At 40.2% G+C, this 12,127-nt stretch overlaps 1 protein-coding gene across 2 annotated transcripts in view; it reads left to right on the top strand.

Moving 5' to 3' along the window:
* Positions 1 to 8,429: 8,429 nt before the first annotated feature.
* Positions 8,430 to 12,127, top strand: part of IKBKB (inhibitor of nuclear factor kappa B kinase subunit beta) — a 39,440-nt gene continuing 35,742 nt past the window's right edge. The window contains exon 1 of one of the 2 annotated variants that reach the window (XM_087706098.1): positions 8,430 to 8,696. In XM_087706098.1, the coding sequence (XP_087562224.1) occupies positions 8,562 to 8,696 (135 nt within the window). In that variant the 5' untranslated portion in view covers positions 8,430 to 8,561. The remainder of the gene's footprint in view (positions 8,697 to 12,127) is intronic. The other variant, XM_087706099.1, reaches the window with a different exon arrangement.

Genomic DNA, 12,127 nt, shown 5'->3' on the forward strand with positions numbered 1-12,127 from the left:
TGGGATTTTATTGTAATGTTTTGTTTTGATTTTTAACCATGTTTGTAGTAGAGCTTTTCTAATTAAATGTTTTTGGAAATAGCTATGAATCTTGTCTTTCCCATCCCAGATAAATGTGTACCAATCGAATTCCAAATTATAATCTTCTATTGTTAATAATCTTCTGTTTTTTAAATTGATCCAGTCCTTTATCCAGGTGAGAGTTATTGCTTGGTAATAAAGCTCCCAATCGGGAAGTCCGAATCCTCTTCTTTCTCTACTGTCTTGTAACAATTTTAATTTAATTCGTGTTTTTCCCCCTGACCAAATAAACTATGCAATTAATTTGTTTAAATCTATGAAAAAAAATTCCCTAGGCTAATCAGCACCACTTGAAATAAAAAATACATTTTTGGTAGTATATTCATTTTAATGATGGTAATTCTTCCCATTAAGGATATTTGTAGTCTCCTCCAATTTCCCAGATCTTTCTTAATTTTCTGAATTGTTTTAACATAATTATCTTCTTTAATTGTTGAGCCAAATTCCCAGGTACTTTACTTTTTTTGCTATTTGCATTCCCATGTTTTCCTCTAATTCTTGCTCTTGTTTTTTAGTAAAATTCTTCTTAATGATCTTTGTTTTGTTCTTATTAATTTTAAGTCCTGCTACGTTACCGAATTCCCCTAGTTTTTGGATTGATTTAATTTCTGATTTTAATGGATCCTCTAATATGAATACCATATTAGAGGATGCCTGTGTTTTATATTCCTCTTTTTAAATTTTTAATCCCTTTATTTCTTGATTGTTTCTAATTTCTGTTAGAACTTCCAGTCATAGTATAAATAATAAAGGTGATAATGGACAACCCTGTCTCACTCCTTTCTATATCTTAACTTATTCTGTACTGTCACTATTTATTATTATTTTTGCTGTCGGGGCCGAATAAATCTCATTATTTTTAACTGTGTGATACTAAAATGCCAATTTAAGTTATCAAAGGTCTTCTGGGCATCTAAAAAGACAAGTGCAACTTGTTTTCCCAGATTCTCTTCATAGTATTCTATGGTATTTATAATTAGCCTCATATTGTTTTTTTACCTGATATCATCTGGCGCCAAATGTCTATGGAGATTCTCAATCATCCAGGTCAAGGTTGTTCCAAAGGTGTTTTTTCCAAAAAGCAACTGGACTTTCTTGGTTTTTTCCTTTGAAAACTGAAATGAAGAAACTTCTTGAATAAGAAGCAAAATCTTTTCCAGGGGAAAAAACCAAAGAAAGTCCTGTCATCTTTTGGAAAACATTATGGGACATTATTCTGACACATTGTTCCAGATAAACTACTCTATGACAAATCTAAGGTTTTCTTCTTCAGAATGAGGGAGCATTCCTGAGTCAAATGCATTGCAGACTCAGACAGTATCATTAATAGGGAAAAATTCTGACAACTGTAGTTGAGCAACATCTGATGGGATACAGTTCCCGTTCCTGATATTTAATTGGAACCAGCTCTTGAAGTCAGGGGAGTTTCCCATCATGTGACATGTGATCATCTGATCTTGACCTCCTAAACAAGATCCATAGATTTCTGTCAATTATAGACTCACAGAATGGTTGAGTTAAAAGGAATCTATAGCATATCCAGTGCAAACCTTGTTTACTGCAGGAATATAGTAAAGGATCCACAACAGCTGGTCATTCAGATCCCATTCTCTGCTTCTGTACAGTTTATATCAGGGGTGTCAAACTCATGTTGTCACGTTGTCATCATGTGACGTATCGCAACTTTCCCCCCCTTCGCTAAAATGAGGGTGGGCATAGCCAGTACGTGACACATCTGGCCTGCGGGCCACGAGTTTGACAGCCAAGCTCTATATAGATGCTTACAGAGAAAAGCCTTGCATAATAGAATTATATTGCTCTATATTTCACCCTGCTTTGGAACTGTGGTGCTGTCCTTTGGAAGGACAGATCTTGAAGCCGAAGCTCAAATACTTTGGCCACCAAATGAGAAAAGAACCTGAGGTTGCGGAAGATGGAAGGTGAAAGGAGGTGGGGAAGGCAGAGGACGAGATGGTTAGATAGTGTCATTGATGCAGTGGGCATGACTTTGGCCAGACTTCAGGAGGCAGTGGAAGATGGGATGGTGGTCCATAGAGTCATGAAGAGTTGGATATGACTTAGCAACTGAACAACAACATATCTCACCCCTTTCCATTGTGCAATTTTGCTTTATCTCATCTCATAATGGGATTGTGGGAGATGAGATCCCTGCAGAATGTAGTCCTTGATTTAACAAGTTTGCCTAGTGATTGTTCAAAGTTAGAAAAGCAATGAAAAAAGTGACATGACCATTTTTCACACATTATTGCAGCATCCCCATGATCACACGAACAAATTTCAGACACTTGGCAACTGGTTCATACTTACGACGGTTGCAGTGTTCCAGGATCAAGTGATCACCTTTGGTGAACTTCTGACCAAGCAAAGTCAGTGAAGAAACCAGATTCACTTAACAACCATGTTACTAACTTGCAGTTATTCACTCAGCAATGACAAGAAAGGTAATAAAATGGGACAAAATTCACAATAAATGTCTCCCTTAGCAACAGAAATTTGGAGCTCAGTTATTGTCATAAGTCAAGGACTACCTGTACAGGACGATGGATAAATCTACTCTTGGGATTCTAAAACACTAATGCTCTCATTATCAGATTAACATTTCTGATACAGAAAGAAAAGCTTCCTATGTTCCTATTTCACTTCCTACATATATTTTCACTTATGACCATTTTTCACACTTATGACCATTGCAGCATCCCCATAGTCACATGACCAAAATTTAGACCCTTGGCAACTGGTTCATTTTTATGACAGTTGCGGTATCCCAGATCATGTGATCACCTTTTGTGACCTTCTGACAAGCCAATGGGGAAGTCTGATTCACTTAACAACTATATTACTAACTTAACAACTGTGGGGAGAAAGGTTATAAAATGGGGCAAAACTCAATAAATGTCTCACTTACCAACATAAATTTTGGGTTCAATTATGATCATGAGGACTTAAAAAAATCTCTGGATTCAGAGTTCAGGAGAAGGGAAAGGGGTTAAAGAGGGGAAAATGTGAGATGAAAATCTACCATGTTTGATTTTTGAATGCTGACCAATAGAATTGGGATATATTTTCTCAACCTCACTCTGGTTGCACTAATTGCTCAGATTGGGCACAAACTGGTATATGAATAATAGGAAATACACATATAGGGGGAATATACTGTGATTAGTTTACTTTTCATTTTCAAGTATTGTTATTTTCAGACCAGGAAAACATTTGTTTTAAATATGCAGTTGAGAAGATGTCTTCCCACCAGCTCTGTGATATTTTTTCACAACAATAGCACTGTTTTATGTACTGCATTAGAAATCAAGTCAATGGATCAATTTATGATGAATGTAATTATTTTGCAGGATAATTTTTTCTAGAATGTCCCCTTTTGGAATTAGAAACATTTGCCCTCCTCTAGCCATTCGGAACTGAATAAAAGTCTAGTCTAGTGAAGAGAAGGTCTCGAGTGACATGAATGATAGCAGTTTTTCAATACTTGACGGGCTATCACAGAGAAGAGGGGGACAAACTATAAAGCACCTGAAGGCAGGACAAGAAACAACAGGTGTTCACCATCATATCTCCATTTTCATTTGACTAAAATTGTTTAAGTGTCCTTCATCATAACATGTATGAATATTTGAGTTAAAATACTTAAGAATATGAATTATGTTTGTTGACTGTAGAAGATAGCAGCTTATCTAGTCTTTAGAATTTCATAAAAATACTGAAATGTCGCTAGACCATCAGTGTATTCCTTAGCACAACATATTAAACCATAAATTATAGTTTACAAACCACAGTGGCTGGATTCATGCAACATACTAAGCCAAAATTAAACTATAAACTTTAGACTCATTTATGAACCAAGCTCGTATTTATATAATTCTGGGTCTTTACTTTATTTTAAAAAATCCTTCAGTCCTTCATGATAAATAAAGCTCTTCCAATTCTTTGGTCTAAAATTTATTTCCAAAAATGTCTCTACAGAAATGATCTTAGAAACGGTCTTCTGTATGGCTGTGTGTTAAAACTGCTTTTAACTGACATTTGAGCAAGTTTTAGAAACTGGCATTTGAGAAAGTGCTTTGTTTTTATATAGTCTCTTTTCCTTCCTATTTCAATGCATTTTGCAGGGAGGCCATTTATGATTAAATTAGAAGAATTGGGAAGAGCTTAAAAAGATCAAAACCATTAGAATGTTTAATTTGGAGCCCCTGATAGGGTGCAAGAGTGCCAGCTGGTGGACGAGCATCCACATTGCAGATGATAAGAGGGCTGAACAACCTCTGCAGCAACACAATGACATCAGAAGCAACTTGAGAGGATGAGGCATAACAATAGGATGGGTGGTTCCCGCTTACCCTAATTAAGAAATTATTCAGAATGGAAGGCATTAAACTGATGAGTAGAATGGAATATTATTAAAATTAAAAAGAATCAAGGAATAGCAATAGCAGTTGGACTTATATACCGCTCCATAGGGCTTTCAGCCCTCTCTAAGTGGTTTACAGAGTCAGCATATTGCCCCCAACAACAATCCGGGTCCTCATTTTACCCACCTCGGAAGGATGGAAGGCTGAGTCAACCCTGAGCCGGTGAGATTTGAACAGCCGAACTGCAGAACTGCAGTCAGCTAAAATAGCCTGCAGTGCTGCATTTAACCACTGTGCCACCTCGGCTCAGACAACTGCAGAAGATATGTGCTGATTGGAATCTGCAGGGTTGCTACCTCTACTTCTGTATTCCTAGAGCAGTGTTTTTCAACCTTTTTTGTGCAAAGGCACACTTTTTTCATGAAAAAAATCACGAGGCACACCACCATTAGAAAATGTTTAAAAAAATTAACTCTGTGCCTATATTGACTATATATAAAGTAATTCTCCCACGGCACACCTTATACTATGTCACGGCACACTAGTGTGCCGCGGCACAGTGGTTGAAAAACACTGTCCTAGAGAAAGAGGGTCACATTTAAGTCAGAATGCTTGGGGAAGGGGGAGAGAGATAGGAATGACACAGAAATGACACAGAACAACCACCACGTGCTTCCCTATGAAGCTCTCTAGTTGTGCTCAGCACTTCTTGTGGCTTAGAACTTCCTTTGAAATATCTGGCTTTTGATTCATGTTAAACTAAACAATGGAATTCCAGAGTTCTTTGCAATGAGAAGCCTATGGATACCACTGCTAGGCTGGCAGCATATCCCACCAATGTGACAATTGCCTCACTGTTAGAATACATTGCACACGTCCATCTGGCATTTCCTGGCACTATTTGTTTTTCTCAGAAATTGCCTTTTTGCCTGCTTGCTTTTATGACAAAGACTTTAGGCAGCCTTGGCTTCATTGCTTTGCTGACTACAGTATGTTCCTAGTTAGAATACTTGCCACTTTACTCAAAGGCTGCTGCTAGGAGACAGTCCATGCTAAGGATAAGTAGAAATTAAGCAGGGCAGTTTTCTTTGGGCAGTGTATGTTAATTCAAGTAGAAAAAATCATGGAACTGAATAGATTGGATTCTGTAGAACTGAATTGTGAAACTTACTGGAAATAGAACAAAAGTGCCAAGAGAAGGCCAAGTGAGGAGAGGCAAGCATAGTTTAGTGGCTACTATAGGAAGTTAAAACCCACCCCTGATCAAAGCTCAGAGAGGGAATAAAACCAGGGACCTTCAGCATCTCATTCTCTTTTCTTCTTCACCCAACATCTGGAAGCATGTGACCCTCCCTTTTCTGTTCAGGAGCTGAAGTCATGTGGTCCTGTCCACCATTAAACCATCTTTCCAAGCAGCCTCCATGTTTTCAGTGTTTTTTCCCCCACTTGGAACTGAATCCAGAAGGATTTCTTCCATGCGCAGAAGCCAAAAACAAGATGGTGGCACCGCACAGAGAACCGGTTCGGAGATGTGGTGGGCCTGGATTGCTGCCAGTTCCAGTGACCCAGGCTGCCAAACCACTACTGGTTCAGCTGAACCAGTCCAAACCCACCACTGATAGGAAATATGGTTACAGGAATTAGGTATGTCTAGTTTAATGAAAATAAGGATTAGGGGAGACATGATAGAACTATTCCAATATTTGAGGGGCTCCTACAAAGATGATCTTTAATCTCTTAGTGGGTTTTGATATTACCTACCAATGGTATTCTTCTGCACCATCTGGGCGGGTTGGGAGCATTGTGTCGTACTATTCTGCCTTTTTTCCTAAATGGTTATTTTCAGTGTTAAAAGAAGGGAAGAGATTATGCTCATGCACTGCTCATTGTAACAATTCAAGGCGCTGGCTGTCATCTATAAAGTCCGTTTATGTTACCGGGCCTGTTTAGCTGCAGAATTACCAGTCTTCAGTCATTTCTGCCCACTTAATGCATTCAGGCAGACTAGTATGTCTTGGACCCCCTCAATTAAACTGCCAGTTTAATCAATCAAACAGTTGTGGGGAGTGTGTCTTCTCTGGAACTGCATCCCTTCAGGAATGCAAATGGCATCCATCTCCTGGGGTTCCAGAAGGTCCTTAAGACTTCGCTTTGTTCTCAGGCCTGGGATTATTGTGTAAGTGAAGCCCCTGTTGTGTTTTTAATTGTTATGACTGCTTTTGTCTGGGCTCTTATGCTTTGTGGCTAGTCATATTAAAACTCAGCATTTTGGTTTATTCAATACATAATCACTATAATTAAATAATTAGAGGCTTATGTTGATGTAGGACTAAGGTCAGAGCCAAAATCATTTGTTATTACCAAAGACCGCACTACATTTCACTAACTGGTTGACTTACCCACTTTAAAAGTATCCTTCTGCGCTGTTTAACCTGACAAGGTCACCCATCATTCCATGAATCATGACTTATGGGTTTGCCCAATTGATTCATTAAAGTGGCCCTATGGCTGGATTGATACAATGTAGCAAGCAGATAATATTGAATCAGTGGCTGCATTTAAACATGCTGCTATTCTAGGTTAAAACAAGATTGAGTAATTTTTGAGTCAGTGTGTTCTGAAATCCCAAGGTTTGTCTTAACCTCCAAAATGAATCAGGAGAAGAGCAAAATATGGTTGGTTGGTTGGAATATTACAGTGGTGGGTTGCAGGCGGTACGCCCCAGTATGGGTGTACTGGAGCCTGGCTGGAGCACCGGGTACCGCTCCGGTAAGGTGCTCTGGAGGGCACACCTGCCCGCCCGCCCTCCTTACTGGTGTTTAAAGTCTTCGGCGCTTCTGAGCAAGGCACTTACAGTGCCTGCGCGATGCTCTGCCGAGCAGCTGGAGCGTCACGGAGGCTAGCAGAGGCGTCGCTGGATGGTAAGATGCATGCATGCGCAGCACACATCCATGTGGACGCTGAACCCGTTCCAACCGTACCGGTTGGAACAGGATCCAGAACCCACTATTGGAGTATTACATAAACTGGGTTTAGAATTCAGCGTGTTGTGTGAACTTATGACAATAAAAGTTATTTCCAACTGCAGTTAATTGCAGGTCCCTCCACTCAGACACCCATTGCACTAAAAGCAGGCCAAAGCCAACCAAGGTCTGCAGTTGTCGACTTCACAACCACAGTGGAGTCCAAATCTCTACATGGGTATATGCATAATTTTGTATTTATTCATCTTGTCATGGTTACGTAGTGCATATTGGAGGTAGTGACCCTTTGAGAGCTGCCTGCAACAACAAAAAATTACCTTCTCATGTTTAGGTACTGTAAAATTGGAGGTAGTGACTCTTTAAGTGCTGTAAGCAACTAAATTTCATTTTAATGTATGCCGATTAGTGTACATTCAGAGTGATAATAATTGTTAAGTGAGACACGTGTAAAGTGAGTCTTGCCCCATTTCAGAATCTTTCTTACCACCGTTAAAAGGAACCACTGCTGTTGTTTTACGACAGTAACACGGTCGTTAAGTGAATCCGGCTTCCCCGTTGATTTTGTTGCAAAAAGGGATTGCAATGACCCTGGGACCCTCATAAATATGAATCCATTACCAAGCGTCTGAATTTTGATGATGTGATTAAGGGGATGCTGCACAGGCCCAAAGTGTGGAAAAACCGGTCGTAAGTCACTCTTTTTCAGCGCCGTTGCCACTTTGAACGGTCACTAAATGAATTGCTGTAAGTCAAGGACTACGCTGAGGGGGCCCTACAGGCGGCTCTGCAAAGCCTCGGGCGGCCAACAGGGGGCAGCACAGCCTCTGGAGGACTCTGCTCTTCGCCGCCCTCTAACCGCCAGCCAGGGCGGTGCACCCCGGAGCCTCCGCGGGCCTTCCCTCATCGGCAGCGCGACCCCGCCGCCGGGCCTCAGCTCGGCGGCCTCTCCGCCTCCTCCGGAGCTGCTCCTTTAAGACCCGGCCTCCGCCTCCACCGCCGCCCTCCTTCCTCCTCACGACGCGGAAGCGGCCACTGCCGGGCCTAGTGCGGCTGCTGCTGAGGCGGCAAACGACCTCACTTCAGGCTGCTGTCGCCGGCCTCCACCGGCCCTGCTATGCCGCCGCCGCAGCCCTCGCCTTCTCCCTCGCCGCCGGTGCCTCTGCAGCCCCTGAGCAGCTGCGGCCCGTGGGAGATGCGCGAGCGGCTGGGCACCGGCGGCTTCGGCAACGTCCTCCGCTGGCAGCACAAGGTGAGCGGGTCTGACAGGAATTGGTGGGAAAGGGCCAGGGGGGAGGGGGTTGGTCTGGCGCGCGCCTGACAAGAACTGGCGGGAAAAGGCCGGGCCCGAGGAGAGGGAGAGAGGGGAGGCTTTTGCCCGCGAGTGCCCTCGAGCCACAATGAGGCCCCTCCCCTGCCCCTCCTTTCTTGCCCCCCCCCAAGGAGAGAGGGCGTCAGAGATGGGGCTTTGGGTTGGGGGGGAGGTTCCCGCCTTTTCCAGCTTCCCCCCCCCACACTTCCTGGCACACCTTCTTTCTTAATTATGGATCTGGGGATTCCTTCCTTTCTTCGCCTCTGGGAGGAAATAAAATCTTTTAAAAATCAGCCAGATCAAAATAGAATTTAAAAATCTCTCTCTGTGTGTGATCTATCTGTTTATCCTATCTGTCTGTATCTATCTTATCTATCAATCACCTATCATCTATATCTCTCTATGTCTGTCTGTATCATCTATCTTATCTATCATTTATATATCTCTATATCTATCTATTGTATCTATCTGTCTGTCATCTATCTTATCTATCAATCATATATCATTTATCTCTACATCTATCTGTATCGTATCTATCTGTCTGCCTATCATCTATCTTATCTATCAATCATCTATATCTCTACATCTGTATCTATCGTATCTATCATCTCTTATCTATCTATCGTATCTATCTATCTGTATCATCTATCTTATCTATCAATCATCTATCATCTATATCTCTATATCTATCTGATCTGTGTCTGTATCATCTATCTTATCTATCTATCAATCATCTATCATCTATATATGTGTATCTATAGTATATGTATCATCTATTTTATCTATTAATCATCTATATCTCTATATCTATCTGTATCTATCTGTCTATCATCTATTTTATCTATCAATCATCTATATGTCTCTACATCTATCTGTATCTATCTATTGTACCTGTCTATCATCTATCTTATCTATCTATCTATCTATCTATCTATCTATCTATCTATCTATCATATCTATCTCCCTGTATCATCTATCTTACCTATCTATCAATCATCTATCATCTATATCTCTATATCTATCATATCTGTCTATATCATCTATCTTATCTATCAACCATCTATCTATATCTTTCTATATCTATCCATCTATCATATCTGTCTATCATCTCTTATCTATCTATCAATCATCAATTCTAGCTACATACCTATCTCTCTAACATCTCTCTATCATCTAATATCTATCTATATCAATCATCTATCATCCTCATCTATCCATCAAATCATCCATCAATTATCTACCTACCTATCTCTCTATCTATCATCATATCTATCTCTATATCAATCACCTATCATCCTTATCCATTAATCATCTATCAATTATCATATCTATCTGCCTATCAATCATCTATCAACTATCTTATCCATCAATTATCTCTTATCTACCTACCTACATATCTCTCTTAACACCTCTCTCTATCATCTATCTTATCATATCTATTTCTATCTATCAATCATCTATCATCCTTATCCATTAATCATCTATCAATTATCTATTGTTTCTCCATCCATCCATCTATCTTGTATTATGTATATCTATTATCTATCTATATATTATCTGTCAACCTATTATCTATATCCATCATTCGTCTATCAGCTCTCCTCTATATAGAGAAAGGCAGAGACAGAGAGAGTCTGTATAATACACAGACACACACACACACACACACACACACACACACAATGTGTTATATATGACACATAAAAGTGGCTTTACAGATCTGATGTCCTCTGTGGTTTTGTTTTCAAGCAGCTTTTCCTGCAGTACTTTCTTTTCTGTCTGATTTATATGCAACTTCCTCTCGATAGAATATTTGTACCTTAGGAACTCACAACCTCCTCTCTTCCTTCAGTCTGGAGTTGGGCATTATTAATTAAACTAATAAATAGGTTGCTCATTTTCCAAAGACCCTGAGCATCTTACAAATAATAAACAGTAATTGGAAATATAGGGGGAAGTGGAGGAGACAGTGGAAGTGAGCAGAGGACATGGCAGAAATTAGAAACAAAAGTCTATTGAAAAATTACACCAGCTAAACCCAATTTTTTGCAAGAGCTGTGTGAGAACATTATTCAGACAACCACAAATGCATTGCGACAATCCAGTATATCTTAAAAAGGAAATAGATTGCCTATAAATTATATTTCAACAAAATGAATATCCATGCAATTTTAGCAAAAAAAATTCCTGACAACTGAACCCGCTACAGCGCAGCCAATGCTAGCTTTGAAAAGGTACATATAAAAAACAACTCCGAAATAAGATGATTACAGCTGTGCAGCAGCATCTTGGCACTCAAACCAACCAAAGCCCTCAAAAACATAAGTAAACTAAAAAAAAAAAAAATAGGAGTCATCTACAATATGAAATATAGCGACTGTAACAGACACTACGTAGGAGAGACAGGAAGATTAGCAGAGCACATCTATGAATGCAAACTAGCCCTCAAAAGACATATTAAAAACTCCTTAACTTCACAAGGGACAGACTTAAAGATAGTTTCAGCTGGCAAACTGGAGGCATCCTAAACCAAGCTAAATTGAAAAAATGCTAGGGAATTCCTGTAATCCTGACACTCAAACAGATCAGCCATCATCAGGCCCATAAAGATCAACATGTATATACTATTCAAAAGAGACAGTAAAAAAAGCTAAAAAGGAAATATAAAGATAACACCTCCCGGCCAGCAATCAACACACTAATAAGAAGGGATTAACACCTGACAAAAGTAATAAAAAGTACTCTAATTAAACAACTATCAACTCAGACAAACAAACAAGCAGTAAACAACAGCATAATCAAGGAACTATGAAGGAGAAAACAACATCACCACCAACACTGGCCAGACAAGCTACTGTATATAAACAATACAAAGAAAATGTTACTTTGATAACAAAATGTTTGCAAGCAAACAAAGCAGGGATGGACTGACTAAATGGAGGTTTTCTTTTCCAGACATAGGGACTATCATTGACTTTTATCCAGCACGTGTCCCTCTAAATGTCACTTCATCACTCAGCAGCCCCTCAGTTGTTGAAAGTAAGAAAGATGTCTACAGACATTCTTTTATTATAATGAACAAAGAGAATAAAACATAGAAGACTTAACTTTGCAAGGACTTCGTCATGTCCCACCAAAGTGATTTTTGAGATCCATCTGCAGTAGATCCATCTGCAGGAGTCATTAGCTCCTCGCAGGATCCCTGCTCCAGAGAATGTCGGGTGTGAGTCCCTCCTTGTGAAGTTGGACTTAGGGGGTCAAGCGGGCTTGTTGTTGACGTACCTACCTCCCAGCTGCGACACAACAGCCCTGCCTGCACTCCTAGAGCCAGTAGCCGGACTGGCGGTTGAGTTCCCCAGACTTATAGTACT

Source organism: Thamnophis sirtalis, unplaced genomic scaffold (assembly GCF_051295495.1).
Source record: "Thamnophis sirtalis isolate CommonGarterSnake01/CBP01778 unplaced genomic scaffold, rThaSir2_p1.2 scaffold_2, whole genome shotgun sequence".
NCBI classification, from domain to species: Eukaryota; Metazoa; Chordata; class Lepidosauria; order Squamata; family Natricidae; genus Thamnophis; species Thamnophis sirtalis.